This window comes from Meriones unguiculatus, chromosome 21 (assembly GCF_030254825.1).
Source record: "Meriones unguiculatus strain TT.TT164.6M chromosome 21, Bangor_MerUng_6.1, whole genome shotgun sequence".
Taxonomy (NCBI): domain Eukaryota; kingdom Metazoa; phylum Chordata; class Mammalia; order Rodentia; family Muridae; genus Meriones; species Meriones unguiculatus.
The window spans coordinates 18,654,411-18,676,495 of record NC_083368.1 but is presented as its reverse complement, the minus strand read 5'-3'; the positions used below and the strand labels follow the sequence as shown (position 1 = coordinate 18,676,495).

Below are 22,085 nucleotides of genomic sequence, written 5' to 3'. Positions count from 1 at the left end.
TTAGACAAATACTGAACTTTTTTATACTTTCTAATCAGCACATTTTGAAGGCATCTTTCCTTGTGCTTTACCTGCAAGATGGTTTCTGTCAAACAAGGAACTGTGGACTTGGGAAACTCCAGTCTTGTTTAATCAGGATATCAATTTCCTGGTTTGATTTTTACATTCTTTATTTACTGACTTTACCTTAAGACAACAAAATTAGCCTCCGATTCTTTGTTTTCTCTTTCTTAAAATGACTTTAATTACTTCTGCTACTTTCCATTTCTTAAAATATACATCAGTTCTAAAACTAAATGCATAAAGGTATGGGTTCTGGGGCAGGACGGACTAAGAATAATAGGACTAACTAAAATCAGTAATAGCATTTAATTCACACACAAAATACTTACTCCCCCGTGACTCAGTTTTGCATCCATAACAGAGAAGTACAAGCATCTACTTCAAGATGCTATGGTAAAATTACATGAACTAATGTACAGAAGACATTCTGGTGGGTGTGTCACACATATTAACTGTTTCTTTAAGTTCTGTTATTATTAGTGCTGTTACTAATTATCCAGAAGTTTCTTGAGCTCTTCGTTTTTCCAGACAGCATCAGTGCCTGGAATGGAAACAGAAATCCATTCTTTTTTTTTTAATATTCATTTTATTTTTAATTGTGTCTGTGTGTCTGTATGCCGGTGTGTGGATATGTGCACACACAGTATGCCTGAGTATTTATGGCTCCTGCGGAGAGCAGAAGTGTCTCTAGCGCCCCCTGGGGCTGGGGTTATATTCAGTTTTAAACAGTTACGTGATAAAAACCAAGCTCCCATACCCTGGAAGCACAGCGTGTGCTCTTAACCGCTGAGCTCTGTCTTTAGCCCCACAATCCTTTTTTTATTTTATTTTTTTCTAGGAACTGAGGACCAAGTAATTTCCTTATAGTTCCCATCACGACCAGTGGACACAACATCAATCATGTTTTGCAGGATGAAAATACAGGAAGTGTTTATTCAGGAAAGGGAAGTGTGAGAAGAAGGGGAGCTGACCATGAGAGATCTCAGCACTAACAAAGGTGCCTGCACCAAGTGGAGGACTGCATGTTCCTGAACTTGGGCAGACGCGTCTGTTTCCTCTCTCAGTGTGGAATGAGCTAGAGCAATGACAGGCTTGGATCCGGGCCTTGAGGCTGAGCCAGCCATAACAACCGAGGTGAAAGTTGGGGCAGAACGCACATTTACACCCATGTCATGCAGCCACCACGCTTTAATGTCAACAGGGCCCCCATGTGATGACACTGCACTTTAGAAAGACGGGGTGCCAGAGAACAGAGTTCAGTGAAGGAGACGAACAACACAAACTGACAGTGTAGCAGGGATCCCAGAAACGGGCAGTCAGGTAGAGCTTAGTTTCCCAAAGTGTAAGTGACATTAACATAAAGCGTACAATCTCTGAAACCTGCGGAAACAGCATATTTTAGGGGATATTCTGAAAGCGTACTGTTCCAAGAAGTTACCAAAAGTAATCCTATGACAGGATCAGGCCATTTAAAGTTTAATACGAGAAGCACAACCAACAGATCCAAGAAGAATAATTCCTTACGTCAATACTGGAAATCTAACACTATTTCAGGTGGTCGGAATAAGAGCCTGTGACCATGATTAGAACATGGTTGCACCACGATGTTGCTGGGTCCATACTCCACTAGAGGTCGATCACGGGTTGGGTCGTTTTAAAGATCCCCTTCACCAATTCTATCAGAAACTCCCTGGCGATTTCACCCAGTAGACTTACTTCTGTTTCATATCAGCGGTGGACTAGACCATGCTAGGGCGAGACTCGAAAGGTATTTCTGACTGGACATGAAGTTTACCTGAACAAAGTGAAAGGGGTCTTAGAGAAAGCAAGAAACGTGTTCTACCAAATGTGGCATTACGGAGTCTAATAGAGAAGACCACCCCGACAAGACCTGTTGACAGCAGTTAGGAAACTGGGAACTTAGGGGGTCGGCCACCGAGACCATCTAAGGCCACACTCCCCCGCACCCTAACAGGTACTTGTCATCCCCACAACCGCAGTAAAGCAAGAATACACTGGAGAAGCCAGGGCCTTCCTGATCGCTGTATTTTTTTATTGTACCGCCCTCCCGGTTTACCACCAGACTCTTAGGAACTTGGGTTTCCAGTCAATCTTTGATCTAGCAACTCTAGAGCAAAATCAGTATTATAATTCAGTAGAAACAGGTTTACATTTTAAAATTGTTTTACATAAGGTTATAAAACAGAATTTGATAAAATACATCAAGCTGGTGTCTTTATCCTAGCATCACTCCTAGGCCACCACTAAAACAAATATATCTTTTGGTGAGTGTTACCATAACTACAAACAAAGATAATTAATTCAGGAATAGTAAGATTTTAGTTAGGAACTGGCTAAGCTAACAAAAGTTTTGGCTGGACCAAAGCTATACTATTAGCTTCCTTATAGTTGTAGGAAAGCCACGTGTTAATTTGGAATGGGAAGCGCGTTCTCATCATGCACACTTGGTGATGAGTAGATAGTCTTTCAACTTTTGTGAAAGAAAACGCCCTCAAATGTGCTCGATCTGGGATTCCCCTTACGGGGTGCCATACATTGGCAAACCAAAATTGGACGGGCGTGGATGAACAACTCTTCTCTGCCGCTGTCCCTATCGTGTAGGGCAATCGTGCCAGATGATAAAATTGCTATCAGTAATACCTACTGGGTGTCAGTATCTTGCTGTTTTCAAAATAACTGCAATTCTGAAATATGGCTAGACTTGCTCCTACATTAGAAATGGGGAATAGAGACAGGGTGTAAGTCAGCCCCAGAGGCTCTATCTGCCGATCCTTCTGATTCTGAAGGTCGACAGAGCGAGGAGAGCAGTTCTCTCTGGATTAAGTACCACAGGCTTGAAAAGTCTGAAAGATTACATAGTAAGAGGGAGCCACTTTTCCACTTTGGGTAAATCACCTACAGCTGAAATAATTGCACCACAGTGGGCAAGTGAGTGTCCTGAAAATATAAAATTTGACATTCTAAGTTAGCACTAACCCACTTCAGTTACAGCAAACAGCCAATGACTACAACGTGTGATGTAAATGTCACGACATCTTTCACACAAAAGGAGCAACCACAAGGAAAAATTTGAATGGAAAAAGGACAAAGAGATTTAAAAAAAAAAACAGTTATGAAGGAGAAGAAAGAAAGAGAAAACAGGAGGCTATCACAGGGGAAAAGAAGAAATGCCTATGAAAACTGGCAAGAGAAACCTGGGGCAAAGCTGGCAAAGAACGACAGAGCAGGGGTGGGGGCGGGGCACACACAGAGCATTCACTGATAAGCTCTATGGCATATAGGTCCCTCAGCTTCTGGACAGTCGCCCCCATCCATAATCGGTGCTATTCCAAACCTCCGTCAGCTCAGCACATTAAACGAGTCCTTTAATCAATAGAACTTTTTTTTTTTTTAATAAAGCTGTGTTTGTCTAAAGAAAGCTGATTTGGCATTAAAGGAGAACTAGAACACGGGAGCTAATAAGGTATGTCCTTTGGAAAAAAAGAAAAAAAGATAACCAGAGTTCTCCTGGGCAGAACCTCGTACCTCCAGTCAACATGTGTACTTTCTGTAAGCATAACCCTCGAACTATTTTCTATAATTGAATCCTACCGGATACAGATTTTAAAGGAAAAATATGTATAGTTTTCAAGAGGCATATATTTAAAAAAAAATAACCAACGAGTATGCAGCCTGCTTTCAAGACACCCCTCCTTGGATGATCTCGGCATGGTGAGTACCTAGAGTAAAAACTGCCCTCCAAGTTACTGCCCAGAGACAGGGGACCTCATGGACAATGTTCTACAAGAGGATTCTTTTAATGAATCATGTAGGACCTTTACTTTTTAATTCTGTGTCTGTGTGTGGGGGTGTGTGGGGGTGTGAGTGTGTGTGTGGGTATATGGGTGTGTGTGGGTGTGTGGGTGGGGATGTGGGTGTGGGGGTATGTGTGTGGGTGTGTGGGTGGGGATGTGGGTGTGGGGATGTGGGGGTGTGGGGGTGAGAGTGTGAGTGTGTGGGTGTGGGTGTGTGGGTGTTGGGTGTGTGGGGTGTGGCTGTGGGGGGGTGTTGGGTGTGTGGGTGTGATCTTTACTTTTTAATTCTGTGTCTGTGTGCGGGGTGTGTGTGTGGGGTGAGTGTGTGTGTGGGTATATGGGTGTGGGGGGTGTGGGGGGGTGTGGGTGTGGGGGTATGTGTGTGGGTGTGTGGGAATGTGGGGGTGGGAGGGGGTGGGAGTGTGGGGGTGTGGGTGTGTGTAAGTATATGGGTGTGGGTGTCTGAGGGTGTGGGTATGGAGGTGTGGGTGTGTGGGTGTGTGAATGCGGTGGTGTGGGGGGGGGTGTGGAGGTGTGGGGGTGGGGGTGTGTGAGGGTGGGTAAGCGCAGATGCTTTCATGCCCCAGAGATGTCAGATCCCCCAGGATCTGCAGTTCCTGGTGGTTGTGAGCACCACCCCTCCCACCCCCCCCGCACACACAAACACCATGTGGGTGCTGGGAACCGAACTCAGGTCCTCTGAAAGCGCAGTCTGGACTCTTAACTGCTGAGCAGGACCTTGATATTGAAAAATCAATTATACTTTCTGAAAACTTTTTTTTTTTTTTTTTTTTTTGCTTAAAATGGATGAGACTGAAACTATATTTTGGTTTGAAATTGTAGTTAACTTTTGTTAGTCTATCGATGACTCTAAAAATCAGGTGGTGATGGATTAGTTTTTCCACTTAAAGTTTTGATGAACGTATTTCCTTTTTTGTATGCTTTAGTTGAAAACTTTGGAATCCACTAATAGTTATTTTAGAAATCTGTTAAAATATCCACCATTCTTTTAAAGATAAAAAGAAAATTTTATGGGAGTAAGGCAGTTCGTGGCCATAGAGGTACAACTATATTTTTTAACACCTAAATGAAGCAGTCATTCAAAATAAGCATTCACAAAAAATGAAAATAATTATTCTAAGTAAATAATTTCTAGAACTAAGGTGCTATGAAATGAACCAAAGTTCTGCCCAAATCAGACGTTTTAGACTATCATTCCAAATACCTGGATTTTTTTTTTTTAGCTTAAGATTAGAATTCAAATACACAGAATATAAATCACACAAAGAAAGATTTATATGATTACAGAAAAAATATGAATCACATGAGTAAAAATGTGGGATTCGCTGTAGAGAGTAAGATAAAATATGTAACAAGTGGAGCAGAAAGCTTTAAAACACCCAATTTGCACAAACATATGTGTACAGGACACAGGTGCATTTCACTTAGAAATTCATATGATGCATGAGTTTAACAGTCTAAATATGCTGATTCTAGACTCTATAACATAATAAGGAAAAATAGCCATGCACCAATTAACAAGTTATGTTAGCAACTGCAAATTACTTTCATTCAAATAATAAAACCGTTCCCTTAAAAGGAATTAAGTTTGTGGTGTATTTTCTAAATATGTCTGATGATTGTATTTCTGTATTTGAAAGGCCACCACATTGTGCTTTCTCTGAACAGAAGTTTTTAAAAAGCAACCAGTTGAATGGCAAGCACTTACACTCACAAAAATAGTAACTTTAATTATTGCAACAAAGTAGCCTTGGTACTCCATCCTGGTTATACCTTTTAAACACTAAATGGTCTGTTTATGCATTAGGAAATTGATTCTCCTGCATCCCGCTATCATATCACTTGTGAAAAATGATGGAGTAAAAATGTGGAGTCAAGAAACGACTGTAGTGATGCTGGATCAGCAAAATGCAATAAAATTCCCCCTTTCTATCTCATCACCAATTTGATTCTGCTAGAAGTTATTATTGTTCCTCCTTCAGTCAGTTTTTCTGAGCCTGTTCCTCATGGCTAATGGAATACTTCCTCTGCTTTCTGCCACCAAAATAACAGGGATTCTGGTCTATTCATATATCATGGTAAATTGCCTTCTGAAAGCTGATCTACTGGGGCAGACTCATGTAGATTGCCTGGCCTCTTCTTCACAGTAGTGGCTGAGTAAAGCCAGTTATACGGTGGGCAGGATCTTAGCTGACATGAACTCACAGGTGTTTAAAAGGCTTTCTGTCCCAAAGCACATTATCTGTTACCCAGAGATATTAGCTCTCCTAAGCAAAGAGGGAAAAAATTTATCTTTCTGAAGTTTTAAGTAAAGCTAGAAGAATTCAGCATTCACAATAATCTGTTAATTGAATGGATGACAGGAAGAAGGGTTACAAACATAATAATTATGCATAATTATGTGTGTGAGGAAGAGGTATTACCACAGGAGAGAAGGATGTAGAATTCAACTCAGCCTTCACACATCTCTCAGAACTGAGCTGGTCCCTAGAAGAAACAGAGCATCACTGGGCGTGGCAGGGAAGCGAAAGGGCTACATGACTGGACCACCTAGGCTCCCATTTTCTTTTCCAATCATTAGGAAATTTCAGCAACAGCAACAACAACAAAAAATTTGCAGATTTGAAGTATGGAAATCCCATTGGGAAGTTGAGCATATTTTCGACTTGTATTCCCTGCAAAAAGAAATTCTAGACAACAAAAGCATTCTAATTCTGAGAGCTTTCAAATTCAACGTGAAGTGTGTGGTACCTTTTGGCTGAACCGTGTATTTTGGTGTATTTGTGAGACGAAATCACAGTTTGTCTTTGACTAACAGTGTCATGAAGAGTCTTATATAACGGAATTTTAAAATATGCAGGAAGGAGATACCTTTTTGTTATGAGGTAGCAGCTCATTAAATAAGCTGCTGCTAGAAGTCAACACTTACTACTTAATGTTAGAAATCTTGACAATTCTGGTTCAAATGCTGTAGTATCTATTACTGCCTTTGTTTCAAACCAACATAAAACCTTTAAACAAATATAACTCAGGCAAGAATGCATTATTTTGGACCACTTTTATTGTATACGTCACACAGCCCAAGCCTCAGACAGCAGCTGACATCTCCATTAACGGTCTATCACGGGCCCTGTTCTACACTCCAGCTCTGTCTCAATGCAGGCTTTAGGGGGAAAACTCAAAAACTACCAGCTCTCCACCCAAACGCCATTCATCCAGATCCCTGGGCTCTGTGGAAATCCAAGACAAACTGATTTTTTTCTGACATAAGTGCTGCATTTAAAAGATTTAGAAGGCTAGAAAGAAATTCTCCAGCCAACATTTTACAGCTTTCCTGGCCTAAGCAAGCTTTGGGCCAAATGACCTGCTTTCAGTGTGCATCAAAATGGGTCAAACGCAAACATATTGTTCTCCTATAGTGAGTCAATTCTTTACAGATGCTATTTTTTTTTCATTTCCAAAAGTTTAAAATTTAAAAGCCACATATAAGTATTACTTCTGTATTAAGCATTTCTCCTACCTGTAGAGCATTTCACAGGAAAAACACTTACTGCAGGCCTGGAGTTATGTAGCTAGTTCCCAGATCTAAAACTTGGATACAGTTATTTAACGGGAATTACCCTCTCTAATAATGACCTTTCAAGTTACATAATAAAATCTCTCCACCTTTTCTGGTGGTACTAGGGACCTGTTCCTACAATGTCCAATATGAAGTAACACATTCTCCCCTTTTCAGGTTCCGTGATGTGATTACAGTCAGGATTAGGTCCACCTGCTAACTTTACAGCAAAAACAAAAGCCACAGAAGACATAAGTCTTATTTATGCTTTCTGGACTGGTTCTGTACAAAGGATCTGTGCGGTAGGGGAGAATGAGAGTCTCTTTGTCATCAGAGGCTTTCTTCACAGCTTGACAGAGGCACCTTGCAGGCCAGCCTGCCTTCAGCGACCCACCACAGGCACAGCTAACCGGCTAAGGGCAGACGGACAAGTCTCCGTCCATCTGGGGGTTAGGTCTGGGCTATCATCATGCGGGCTGCTCCTTCCACTTCAAAGATTTCCGCGATCTCAGAAAGATCACCAGATAATTCTCAGAAAGGGAGCACACAGAAGCCCTTTCACTAAAGAGCCTAGTTATAGAAATTAATTTTCTAAAATTAATTATACAATTCCACAGACAAGGCTGCCACCACACCATAAGAAAGTTGTTAAAGCACCGCTTTAAACATCTAGGATGAACGTCTTCAGAGGAAGTATCTGGGGCCAGAAGGGAAGGATTTGTTGACAGAAAACTCAAGTATTCCTGTAAATTTTTCGCATGCAAATCAATGTGCTGAGCCAGCCAGGCACACATCACCTGCTCTGTCAACACCTGTAGCCTGTGGTAGACAGCGTGTGCGGGTGGCAGAGTTCACTCAACGACAGTGTGTGCCTCCTCAGGTATAAACCTCTTGGGGAGATCTTTCCCAGTTTAACAGTTTCTGCCATTATTTAAGAAGTCCCAGTATGAAAACAAAAAGTAAACTTTTTTTTTTATTTCCCCACAAATTCCAATCGATTTAGAAATATAGGTACGACATTACATTACTCTTCCCGCAGCTAAATTTTTTTTTTTTTTTTTTTTTTTTTTTTGAGTAATGTTTAACCTCAGTGGAGGACTGCATAACGATCCTTTTGGAGAGGGTTCCGCTTTGGGTGAGTGGCTTGCAGCCCCTTCCAGGGAATTAAGGCTGTGAGACACAAGTCGCTGCACTGGTAAAGCGTCGCCCAGACAATATCAGTTACTGATATTTCAAATGACCGTGCAGAAGAATAAAGGGCTGAAAGCAAGCAGCCGCTCTGCTTCTCGGGGGTTGCCTGACGCTCGCTAAATCGCGGGAGGACTCCGGGCGGCCGAGCTGCGGGAACTTTGAGCCGGCCGGCGGCGCGGGCAAGCCCCCCGACCAAAGCGCTCCAGTCTGCGGGCAGCTGGCCTGCAGAGCCCAAGGACAAGCCCACTGGGGACCCACCAGGGGGGACCCGGAACCGGGACAGAAATCCGCTCTCTAAGTACCGGGGTTATGAAACCACGATGCGCAGGTTTGCCGGCTGCGTGGAGGGGTGGGGGCCGGGGGTGGGGGGTGAGAACGGTGCCCAGGGCTCTGCCCGGCGCGTCACACCGGCACCGGTTCATTCCGAGACGTCGTAGGGGACCGCTGAAATCCCAACTCGGGACTCCAGTCTCCACTAACTTTGCGCCCTCTCCCCGGGTCAGCGCACCCCGCGGAGGCAGGAGGCTGTCCGGGTCCCCCGTCCGGACGGCCCCTGGGAAGAAGGAGGAGGAGGAGGATGGCAAGCCGCGCTCGCGGACCGCCGCGGCGCGCAGGGATGCCGCGGTACCTACCGTGGTATTCCTGTCCCGGTACGTAGTAGGTGGGGTTGCCCGCAAGGTGCAGGGAAATGAGCACCTCGCCCTGCTCCCCGTCCCCTTCCAGCTCCCCGTGGTGGGTGCACAGGAAGAAGAAGGGCGAGAAGCGCGGGTAGTAGCCCGCGGCCGCGCGCGCCCTCAGCGCCGCCAGCAGCAGCCCGGCCAGGACGAGGGTCCGCGGCGCCCAGCGGCCGCGCTCCATGCCGCCGCGCTCCGTGTCGCCGCGCGCCCCGCGCGCTCTCTCATTCAGTTTTGGAGCCACCCGCGGGCGACGAGCCGCGCGCAGGGGAGGCGAGCCGGTGGCGGGCCCGAGCCGAGCGGCTCCTCCGGGCGGCCGAGCCCGCGGGGAAGTTGGCGGAGGGGTTTGGGGGAGAGGACGGACCGCGGCTCCCGAAGTTACTTTGGGCCGCGGGAGCGAGAGCGACGGGGAGGGGGGAACCGGGGACACCCCGCCGGGTCGCCCACAGCGCCGCCGCCCGTGTGTCCGCGACGCCCCTCTGCCGGGCCTGGGAAAGCGCCCGCCCCCTCCACACCTTCTTAAAGCCCCGGGCGCCGCCCCCTCTTCCCTCCCCCTCCCCCTCCCCCCCGCCGCCGGCGCCACACGTGTCCCGGCCGCGCCCCCGCCCCCGCGCCCGTCCCCGCCCCTCGGGCTCCCTGCGCACCTCGGGCTGCGCGCGGCGCACACGCGTCTCCCGCCCACGCCCCGCTCGGCCGGGGGAGGCCGGGGCTGCCCGGCTGCAGCCGCGCTGCTAGGGCGCCGAGAGGCCGCGGACCGACGGGCGGCCCCGGTGCCCCCCACCCCCATCCCCGTCCCCCGGGCTCGCGAGGACGACGCGCCGGGGAGGCCGAGGGCGGCGGGGACCGCGCCGTTCTTTGTCTGCGCCGGCTGCGCCCCGCGAGGCCCGCCGCTCCGCAGCCCCCCGAGGCCGGCGCTGCTCGTCCCCCGCGCCGCGACGGTGCCCCGCGCGCCCTGCCCAGCCCGGCCTCCTGGCCCCGCCGCCGCCGCCCCCCTGCCCGGGGCCTCCTGGGCAGCCGGCCTGAGAGGGAGGTTGGGTGACAGTGGGATCGCCACCCGGAGTGGCGCGGGGCCGGGTGGTCGGGCTGCTCAGCCGTGGGGACTGTGGAAGGGGGGACCCGTCAGGCGCGCTTTTCTGGACTCTGCCTTTACGCGTGGCTGTTGGGACTCCGGGGGTGGGTACGGGGGCAGTGAATTTTGAAGTCCGAGTTTATTTCTTTTAAGTGCCGAGAATGACCGCTGTCCCTGCGGTGGGGGAGGGGAAGGCGTGCAGAGGAGTGGCTGGCAGCGCCGATGAGGCGGGCGGTAATGAGCCAACGCTCGCAGGACTTCGGGGAAGTGAAATCATCCAAAAGCACGTATTTTTAAAGAAAACCCAGTAAGGCTGGCAGGAGCCCTGCGGCACCCAGGGAACAGGGCTGCCCGGTTCTAATGCTTTTCTCTACCCTTCCAGGCAGGGATAGGCAAGCCTGCTCGCAAAGAAACCCAGAAATGATAATATTGGAAAGAGTAGTCTTTGCCTAAGTTTGCGAGAGGAGTGTCAGAAGGCAGGATCCAAAGGGGGAACCTCTGTGACCATTTCATTGCAAAAGATTTCTCTTTTTCCTTTTCCCAATGCATAGTTTCAGCAGATAGGAAGGGCCTAGCTGCTTGTTGGTCTCCATTACTTCAAATCCTCCCAAAGTTCAACCGGCTACATATAAAACACACATATTCATACACGGGACTAATATTATTGACATGGAGCTCAGTGTCATCCAAGCTACAGGCCTATAGATCCTTGGCCTCGTGTAATCCCAACACCACCACCACCAGAAGAACCCTCTCCTCTCCTTTTCACAAGAGAAAATCAGAATTGTTAAAAGCTTGCCCCAAGTCAGAGGAAGGCTGGCCTGAATGGTTCCTGTTCTGCCACAGGGCCACCACCTATTGCGGGCAGGCCTCTGATCAGACCTTCCTCCAGATGAGGTTCGGTGTAGCTGCTGCAGCCATTATGGCAGAGCTGAGTCACAGCAGCTGTTTAAATGACGATTTGAATTCTTCAGTCATCCCAACCACAGCTACCTGTGGCTAGCACGTATTGGGTTAGTGCAGGCTAGCAGACTGCACTGTCACATGCAGAAGAGGAAAGTGAATGTTCAGCCAGCCACCCAGCTAGACTGGCCAGGTGCCTCCTTCCTATGAAAGTGCTAGACGCCATGCTCAGAGCAGCAGACAAAACTAGTTCTGTGCTCGGCCACGTGGGACTCAGAATCTCACGCTGGGAGAGAGGGTAAATTCAAGCAGTAGACAAAATTACCTCCGACCAGACCAGCATAAATGCTGTGGAAGAGCAAAACAGAAATGGATACTTTGTAGGGCAAAGAAGTTGCTCTTCACTGAGGGGCCAAGGAAAGCTTTGAAGGAGTGAAGGGGGCGGGCTGCAACTTTTTGAAGTGCAAGGCCGCATGAGCATGTGGGCATGTGGGAATAATGGTGCGGCCAGGAAACCAGAGTCCAAAGGCCCCGAAGCAGCACAGTGCTTGCACATTCAAGGCTCAGGAAAGGCAGAAAGAAACAGGAAGGATGCTGGGGGCTGACGCAGCAGATTCAGAACACAGATTCAGTGATGGGGAGACCCAGGGCCAGGGGTGATGTGATCAGAATGGGCTAAGTGACGTGCTGGATGCCAAAAGTTAGGGTTCTGGCCGCTCATCAGGTTTTAATTATATACATACATATATAATATATAATATATACATATTAGATTAGGTAATTATATACATATATACATATATTATATACATATATATAATTACCTAATCTAATATGCAGCACAGTTTCTACATGCTATAAAAGAACATTAACTCGTTCATTAGTTCAACACATGATAAACAACTATGGTTTGAAAAACCCTTTGTTAGGCTCAGGGGAAATTCGGTTCTTGCCCTGTGGAAGTTATCTTTCAGTGGGAGAGACAGATACCAATTACTGTGATCAATTGTAGAGTCGCAAAACTGATACGTGCTCTTGGGAAGTAAAAAGTGGCAGGAAAAAAAGAGGGCAGCATTGGATTAGCCGAGGACAGAGCTGACAATAAGATCTACGAGGAGCTGACTTAATAAGTAAGAAAATATTTCTCAGGCCAAAGAATCTTTGTGTGGGAAAGAATCTCAGTCAGTGGAAGAGCTCCTGACTGACAGACAAACGGGCCAGGCAGATGGAGCTACTAGTGCAGGCACCGGCCAATCCTGAACGACTTTGTCTCTCAGAGGAGATTGTGGTCTTTATTCTGAAAACAATGGTGAGGCCAGAAAGCCGTGGTAAGCCAGGATCTATGGTAGTCATATGTATGCACCTAAAAAAACCAACCTCGTTATGCAGCAGTGAAAGTAGATGCCAGGGAAGGGCTAGACTAACCAGGGTGAGAGCTAGTGATTCGAAGAGATGAGGGGAGCGAAGATGAGAGGTATCAGGATATGCACCTGTGGGTCTGGGCAACAGACTGGGTGATGGAGAAAAAGGGAACACATGTGTTTAAGCTCACGCTTTTACCCATGGTAAATTGTGGCAGTCGGGGAAGCTACTTCTTAAGTGTTTTGTTTTGTTTTGTTTTTTAACATGAATAAAGTGTAGAACAAACATATCAGTGACGTGTGAAAGAAACGTAAGTATAAAATGTGACCTGCTCATTTGAGCTGGAGAGATGGCTCAGTGGTTGGGAGCACTGGCTGCTGTTCCAGGTGGACCAGAGTTCAGTTCCCGGCACCCACGCGATGCTCACATCTGGCTGTAGCTCAAGCCCCGGGAGATGTGCCGCCCTCCTCCTGCCTCTGCAGGCGCCAGGGCACGCACGTGGTGCACAGACATAAGACGCCCATGCTCATGAAGTAAATAATTGCTTAGATTTTTACAGCGTCTGGGCAAGCTGCACCCACACACTGGGCAGAAGTCTCCACAGCCCTAAGAACAACCGCTTTTCTCCAAAGCATGGTCTTCCAGCAGGGTGCTCTAGGTGACCATTTTTTTTTATTTATTTTTCCTTTTGCCTGTTTTTAAACTTCATGTAAATGGAATTATACATCGTGTCTGATTTTATATCTGGCTCCTCTGGCTCAAAGATCATGGCTGTGAGAATATCTATGTTGTTGTATGTGGTAAAGGACTATTCACTTTTATGAATATACATCATAGACAAAAACCAGCATTCATTATTAATATGGCTTTGAATTATTTTAATTTTAGAAATATGCCTAAGTTTTGGCTATTGTTCAGTTATAATACTGTGGTTTAAAATACTCTTGCATAATTTTCTGGTGACACAAATACACACACACACACACACACACACACACACATTCCATACAAGAGAGGAAGAGAGGGAGAGTTAACTGTTGGGGAAGGAACCTGTTTCAATACACTAGTTTACTGGTGGAAAATAAAAAGAAGTCCTTAATATGTTAAACGTGAAGTAAAACCAGGGATCCCCAGATAACAGAGCGTCTGGCCCACCCAGCACTTCTATCCATCTGCCCATTTTGGTAGTCCTCGGATTTCCTCTTTGATGGCTCATGGGTCTGGGACAGGAGATAACGCCCAGGCCCCAGGTGGGAAGGATGATAGAGCCCCGCCACTCAGTGTGGCTTTTCAGATCGGTCCGCACACTCTAGGGCTGGCCCAGAGATACTCACAGAAATGGAGCACGAAGAAACTTCCGAGGACTCTCCGCTGGAGTTCTGTGTTAAAAGTAATTCATCTCGATTACACTTTATGAAAGTGTCTGTCCACGACAGAGTAGAAAAGGTTTACAAGGCACGATAGGAGCTTCGTGCATAAGGCTGTGGCCCATCCCCAAATCTCTAAACACACAGTAGAAGAATGAACTAGGAAAACACACACACACACACACACACACACACACACACGGTTTATGCATTGCTCTTAATCTTAACACAGGGTAGAGACCTCTAGGGAACTATCTCAGCCAAATTTAAAACTCTGGCTTAAGAAATTCTGGCTCCAATCACACTTTCATTTCACTTGAAAGATCTCAAGCTAAAAATTTGTTTCCCGTGTTTAAAGTGTCTCTACACTCCTTGTAGAAATGAACTCAAAGCATCTTAGGGAAGGGAAAAAAGCAAAACCTTCAACTCGGGCTTCAAAAATTTCCATCATCTAGGGAGTCATGAATCACCTGTTTGTGATAAAAATTAAAAAAAAAATCACTGAGAGCAAGACAAAATAAATGATTACAAGCAACAGATGAACAGAATCAGGCCAACAAAGGCCTCTGGTATTGAAATTAACAGATATCAATGTAACATAATAAAGTTAGAATTAAATAACATTTCAAAACTATAACTGAGATTATAAGGGATCGTTGGGAGTGACCAGGTAGTCTCAAAGTGAAAAAAACGTATTTAGTGAAAATTCAGCTCTTAAGGACAGAGGCATTTTCCTCTGACAGAATGAGCTGCTAACTAGCTCTTCTCATGTAGCAACTAGATCAAGCATGAAATGTAATTTTATAGGATTATGAGGTTCAAAGAAAGTAAAGGAACTCACTGAGAGATGAGGAAACTTTTTAAATAGAAACAACAACAACAACAAACAAACAAAACTCCTAACTGCAGGGACTTTGCGGACCCCTGTACAAAATGTCTGTGCTCTGAGTGTGGGAAAAGAATTCCTTTTAAGTCACTAATGTATTTATTGGAACCACGTGAGTGAAACCCCCATCCGTGTACACAGGGATTTCCCAAATCTATGGAAAGTCAGTACATGGCAGCCGGCCCTGCAAATCAAAAGAGGGGAAGGGCGGGCTTTTCAATTCATGTGCTGAGGCTATTGGTTAACTACAGAAAACAGTGGAATTAGAACCATGTTTTCCCACAGAACTATGGTCAGAAGCTTCTTCCGTGCCTCAGAGAACCTAGAAATTGGTTTGCATGCCCATGGCCTTTAGTAAAATTGGAAAAATAAGACATTTGGATACCACGGACTCCTCCATCACATTTCTCTCTGTGTAGCCTCCCACAAGCATGACTGTCAGTCTTTTGCGCAGAGCTAAATAGCGGTTGATTTGAAGAATAGCCATGTTTTAGTTCAGTGGGCATTTATGTGGTTTGCATTGAACCTGTGGTTGCATAAGTCGTTAACAAATGACTTCAAGGAAGGCTTTTGTTGTCCAGCGCTGACCTGACTGGAGTGGTGCAGAGAGAGAGAGTTTCATCTTGGAATGAATCCTGTGAGCCCTAGCTCCAGAAGCAAGTGCGCTTCAAGGTGTGAAGATCTGAGCACGAGCTCATCAGTGGGGCACGGCTCACCTCTTCTTCTGACCCTTCCAAATTTAGCTCAGCCCTGTGACCAGTTCCTGTAATCTTAGCACGGTGGAGCCTAGGCCACATAGGGAGTTCCAGGCCAGCCTGGGTTAAGACCTTGTCTCAAAACAGCAACAGTGTTTCAAGATGTTAGTTCTCTTCTGTCAGGAATACATGAAACGATATGGGTTTTTAAAGCTACAGTAAAAATACATGTTGTATTTTATGTATAACCTAAAATATATGTAACTCAACTCAAATAGAATGCCTGTGTAATAAAATCACAAACCCAAAATCCCATTACTATCAGCTGACACAGGCCGCATATCTGTAAGTCTCCTGAATCTACTAAGTCACATACACAGTGCCTGTGACACACGCTGTTCTGAAGGCCTGGTAGGTCCAGACAGAGTGGCTCACAAAATTACTAACACTGTAAGAAAAAAGTTAAAAAGTGTTCAGGTGACAAGTTTTCCAACACATTCATTGGTGGGAGACTGTATGCAACATTAATGAGTTACTTCCCGATATTTCATTTGCTGGGGAACCATGGTGTTTTAAAACATTTCATAGAAACGGAATCCTGAAATTCTTGAGGTGTGTGTTTAGCTCCTCTGGCTTCGCACAATATTTTGAAGTTCGCTCATGTTGTAGGGTGTTCATGTCGTAGGGTGTGTCAGCAAACAGTTTGAGGGGGTGAAGTTTGTTTTCTGTGGCTAGAGGTGAAACTCAGGCCTCACACATCCTCTGCACGTGTATGAGGGCATCCAAGCGCTGAGCCACACCCCCGGATGAGCTTTATTGCATCGCTAAAGCCGTATCCTAACGCACAGTGTATTAGTAATGTCTCTGTGAGTACGAGTGATGATGCCGGGAACATTTCCATGGAGCACATAAGATAGGCACGCTGTTTCTCTGGGGTAGATGCTACCGAGCACACGGTGTGGGGCAGAGGTTCTCAACCTGGCCTGTGTGTCCACCCTCTTTGGTGGACTGATGTGGTCCATGAGGCTGTTTTTAGGTTAATGCTGTTTTGTTTTTGTTTTTGTTTTTTTTTAACTTTTTGTAAAGGAAGTTTTGGCTTCTTTGTAAACTCGGTTATGTTATGTAAATACGTTTTTGTTTTAATCCCAAGTGTGAGATTTTAATTGGGCCTGTTAATTGTCCCGTGCAGGGTGTGGCTTTTGCCAGCTGGTAATGGCTTTCCGAGTGTATCAAGGAGAGGGGCATGGTCTAGGACTCTGAGGATATAAAATTGAGAGTCGAGAAGGAGAAGGCGTGGCATGCAGTGTTGGCGTGTGGCGTGTGGCATGTGGCGTGTGGCATGTAGCGTGTGGCGTGTAGCGTGTAGCAATTTGGAGAGACCAGACAGACGGATGGTATGGTGGTTTGGAGCAGACAGAGGGAGAGAAACGCGTCAGGGAGCAGCGACTTGGATGAGACTGCTGGCTAGGTTTGCTGTTGAGATTTTTGAGAGTGGTATAGAGCCCTAAAAGAACCCTAAAGTGCTGGGAGAAGTAAGAGGGTCTGCGCCCCCTCTCCCCACTAACCTTTTTTCTCCTACCTTGGGTTGGGAGGTTGGAAAGGAAGTTGAGGCCTAAACACCCCGAATAAAGTAGAGTTTTAAAAAGGAGACCTATGCCTTTTAATAAAATATTTAAGATTTGAAAGAAAAAAAAATCATAGTAAATGTGGCTATTATCAACATATTAAAATGTTAGAATACACTAACGGTGTTTCATGAGCCTTTAAAATAAGATGTAGAAACAAAGTTAGCAATTTGTGTGCAGCCTTATAACGAGGAAACCTCTCAACACAAACCAGGTTCTCACGCTGTGAAGAACTGGAAACAGAACATTCCCCTCCAGCAAGTGTGAATGAGGAGCTGCTCCAATGAACTGCTCTCACAAACTTAACATTTAGCTTAAAAGGCAAGCTTAGCGTAAGAAAATATACCCTTACTGGGCTGGAGAGACGCTCAGCCACTAAAGGTTAGGCTCACAAGCAAAATATAAGAAAATATGCGGTGGATGGGTAACAGCTGCGGCAGGGCCAAGGAGGCGGAGCAGGGTTCCTGAGGCGGCAGCAGGCTCTGGAGTCTAGGAAGATGTTCATTCAGGGAGACTACAGCAGTGAGACAAGGTGTCGTTCTGGGCCAAGTTTCCGGCGGAGCTGCGGAGCAGACCCTGTTACTCAGATTCTATTTCCTCTTCAGAGGTCAGTTTCTGGACACTGAGAGGAGGATGAGGAACTTCGAGACTGACAGACAGCAGTTTGAAGAAACAGTTCGAACTCTAATAACCTTTACACAGAGGCACAGAAGCTGGGGCCAGTCCTATCTTGAAGGCTGTTTGGCTTGTTTAACAGCATATACCATCTTCTTAGCATGGAAACTCACATGAGAAGGTCCTGAAGAATGTCTCCAAATACATCCAAGGACAGAATGAGAAGATAGATGGTCCCCAAGGCCTCCTCCTAACAGACCCCATGGAGAGAGGACTCTGGGTTATTGAAATCACCATCTATGAAGACAGAGGTGTGAGCAGTGGAAGATAAACCATAGAGCTGGAGATCCCACCTCCAGATGGGACCTTACCTTCTCTCCAGAGCGTTATTCTTTCCTATCTGCTGCCAGAGCCACGGTGGTACACTGGAGTGACCTCTCATCACTGGGCATCTGCTTTGTGTCTCCCAGTTGTGTAGGACTCTGTTATCTTGATTTCTTTCCAAGAAAACACAGGGAGGCATTTCACTTTTTAAAATTCAAAACCATTTAAAAAATAGCCAGTTGGTCAACCAAAGACAAAGTCTTTTTCTTACCAGATGCCAGCATCACTGGGTCTCTTCATCCCTTGAGTCGGTTTCCTAGGTGGCTTTATAATTCCACTAGTCATGTCTTAGCTCAATTACTCCCCCGAATTAGTAACAGACTTTGAGGGTGTGTGACACCTGTGGTTCGGCTAATGCACCGCCCAGATCTCCAAAAGCTGCCAGTCTTGACATACTTCGGTCTTAAGACTGATTTCAGGAGCCAAAGCTCCTTGGAGAACTCAGATATGTTATTTGTTTTAGTATGCAGTCATCACTAAAGCAGTGTTTAATGCCATTCAGGTTAGTTCTTTGAAAGCATTTACTTTAATGTGCATTACCTCGATATGCTGTGTGTGTGTGGGGGTGGTGTTGTGTTGCTTGCTCCTTACACAATAGGTAGGTGTTCAGCCACCAGAAAATGCCTGGCCCTGCTCTGTCCCAGTGTGCAACAAGCCAGTGTCCCAAACATTTAACCCTAGTGTGGTTAGAAATATAACGTGTGAGAAAAAACTGATAAGGATAATGCTGTGTGTTATTAATTTGTCATCTGTTCATAAACTGACTCACCGCCTCTCACACACAGTATTGAGAGCTCAGAAATCTTTTGATTGACTCGAGTAAGCTCTGGCTTCCACATAACTCGCTAGTTGAAGCTGGTTTCTGTGGCTCTTCCTTATCTTTCACTCTTAGTACTGGGATCTCTTATGTTCTGTCTTTTGGGAGTTTGAGAGCACTGTATTTGGGAGAAAGTTCAAACATAAGGAATGAATGAAGCAGTGAAAAGTTAAACATTCAGAGATATTGTGGGTGCTAATACTGGAATTATTCTTTCAGATTTAATTTGTTTTCTGGGCCTTGTAGTAGTTACTCAGTAAACCCTATAGATCTGTGTATTAATTTAATTGTATTTTAAACATCATTTGTTCCTTTAAAGCCTACAATAGTCTGTCTGCCTTTTAAACTTGTTGCAATAACTTTCCTGAAATGTTAACACATTAGTAAAACTTTTCTAAAAAATGAAATATACACTTACGTCAAGTTTAGATAGTGTTTTTGTTGTTTAAACATTCACAGCTATACAATAGATTAGAAAGCAATGTATGAGAATGAAAGATTCTGTCTGAGTGGTATTTACATGTAGGAAAGAGAAAGAAATATTTTAAATAAAGATACAGGAAAGTTAAAGATATATTGTAGCAATATATGTTTTAAATAGGTTAGATGCATAGGTCCACTGGTGTTTGGTGTTATATGTTATTTCATGTATTGTATTATACATGTAATGTTTCTAATATATTTTCATACATATACACTATTTCATAGTGAAAATTATCGTAATTAATTAACTCTTAAATCATGTAAAGAAAAATTATATCACATAAATGTTAATTAGATATTCAAAATGTTAATGAACATGTTTGAAATACTAAGCTATGGTCAATTTATGAAATTAAAACTGGATAGAGAAATACAATGTAAGTTGAGTTTTCCAAAGGTAGTTTGGTTAAATTTTAAAGCTGTCTTCAAATCCCTTTTAGAGGTATTTAATATCTCTAAATTAATTCTCTTTTTGTTTCCTTTTATTATTCTGTTGATTTAAACTCCTTTGGGATTTTCACAGACATTGTTTCCAGGTAACTTTTAAAATTCTGCACATTATTATTTATAAATTAGAATTGACAAACATTTTTGGTTATAAATCAGCAGACCTTAGTTCAGTTTAGTTTAATCAAAAATGATTTATTGATTATGAATACTGAAAAGCTCAGAGGCAGTTTTTACCTGTATACACAGCTGAAATAATTCTTCATCCCTTACTTCTTATTTTTCTTTCCTGGAATGACATAGGTCTCAGGCAGGCCATGGCAACATAGTAGCCCCTGGCAAGGTCCATGCTTCTTTTGTCACTAGAGGATGGAATCTGGATGGGCTGATCGAGAGGCAGTCACATGCCAACCCTCAAACCAGTTGCTGTGACAGAAGTCCTGATGGTCCCAGTCTGGGGTGTCACTCCTAGACCTAGTACAAGAACTGCAGAGACAGATACACTGGAAGCACAGTCCCTAGAGGGAGGAGGGTGGGCCTCCTAAGGGCAACCTACCTAAAGAAAGGCAGGGATGCTCAGCAGAAGCAGCAGCAAATGCCCCCCTCCCCCGTCAACTGGTGATGCCCAAGTCCTTCCCTTTACTCTCACTAAAAACTCATCCTATGTCATGTCCCCTCGTCACTGCAGGGTATCTGACAGTGTCTGATGGCACTGGTGAGTGCTGAGACAGGCTCATTTTCACAGTGACATTCAAGGCAAGGTAAATTTTAATTTGCTTTTAGTTGTTATTATTATTATTAATTTCTGATTTTGACCAAACCCAAGGTAAATTATAGACATTATAAACAGGCACTCTGCCACTGAACGATACACCCAGCCAAAAAAAAAAAAAATTTTGATTTCATTCAATAAAAGGTCTGAACCGGTGTAAAATAGAGGCCAGCATTCCCATGCTCTCTAAAACAACAGTGTTTTCTGTTTGGATCCTCAGCGTGCTACTTCCATGATGAAATTATATATGAATAATATATATCCCTGAAAGCTTTCTAGTATAGTTAAATAAAAAAGAAGGATTTGTTTAATATTGTTGGGCTCGATGCTGTGTACACTGATATAATGGAAAAATTATTCAGCAGCATTTCACTCTGAGGAAATACTACCCACATTACCAGTGACTTACTACACCTGAGATTATTGAAAATACAACATACACTTGCAGAGCATGTGACCTTGTTGCTGACTTTTCACTACCAAAAGAATTATCTTGGAATCCAATTGCTGATTAGCAGTGCTTAGAAAGTAAGTTTCTGTAACAACAACAAAAAGAAAGAGATAAAATTAAAAGGATTTACTGACTTTCTCCAAAGAAATCTTCTAAGGTTGTTTTATGTAAATTTTTATTCAGAAAGGCAAATGGTATGGACATCAGAAGAGGGTGAAAACGAGGAACAAGACAGGAGCTTGCCACAGAGGGCCTCTGAAAGACTCTACCCAACAGGGTATTAAAGCAGATGCTGAGACTCATAGCCAAAGTTTGGGCAGATTGCAGGGACTCTTATGAAAGAAGAAGGAGATAGAAAGACCTGGATGGAACAGGAGCTCCACAAGGAGAGCAACAGAACCAAAAAATCTGGGTCCAGGGGTCTTTTCTGAGACTGATACTCCAACCAAGGACCATTCATGGATATAACCTAGAACCCCTGCACAGATGTAACCCATGGCAGCTCAGTGTCCAAGTGGGTTCCCCAGTAAGGGAAATAGGACTGTCTCTGATGTAAACTCAGTGGCTGGCTCTTTGATCACCTCCCTCTGAGAGGGGAGCAGCCTTAGCAAGCCACAGAGGAAGAAAATGCAGCCAGTCCTGATAAGACCTGATAGGCTAAGATCAGAGGGAAGGGCAGGAGGACCTCCTCTATCAGTGGACTGGGGAAAGGGTATGGGAGGAGAAGAGGGAGGGAGGGCAAGATTGGGAGGGATGAGGAAGGGGGCTACAGCTGGGATACAAAGTGAAAAAATTGTAATAAATAAAAAATTAAAATAAAATAAGCATGCCATACCAAAATAAATAAATAAATAAAATAAAATTTTCTCATTGAAATCGGTGTTCA

At 44.8% G+C, this 22,085-nt stretch overlaps 1 protein-coding gene and 1 pseudogene across 5 annotated transcripts in view; one reads left to right on the top strand and one right to left on the bottom strand.

Annotated features, from left to right (window-relative positions):
- Window positions 1-9,816, bottom strand: part of Reln (reelin) — a 439,480-nt gene extending 429,664 nt beyond the window's left edge. For 3 of the 5 annotated variants that reach the window (XM_060373778.1, XM_060373779.1, XM_060373782.1), the window contains exon 1: window positions 9,282-9,816. In XM_060373778.1, coding sequence (XP_060229761.1) covers window positions 9,282-9,507 — 226 coding nt within the window. In that variant the 5' untranslated portion in view covers window positions 9,508-9,816. The remainder of the gene's footprint in view (window positions 1-9,281) is intronic. The other 2 variants (XM_060373780.1, XM_060373781.1) reach the window with 1 other exon arrangement.
- Window positions 9,817-10,553: 737 nt separating this feature from the next.
- On the top strand, window positions 10,554-18,385 carry LOC110554807 (golgin subfamily A member 7-like; annotated as a pseudogene).
- Window positions 18,386-22,085: the final 3,700 nt, after the last annotated feature.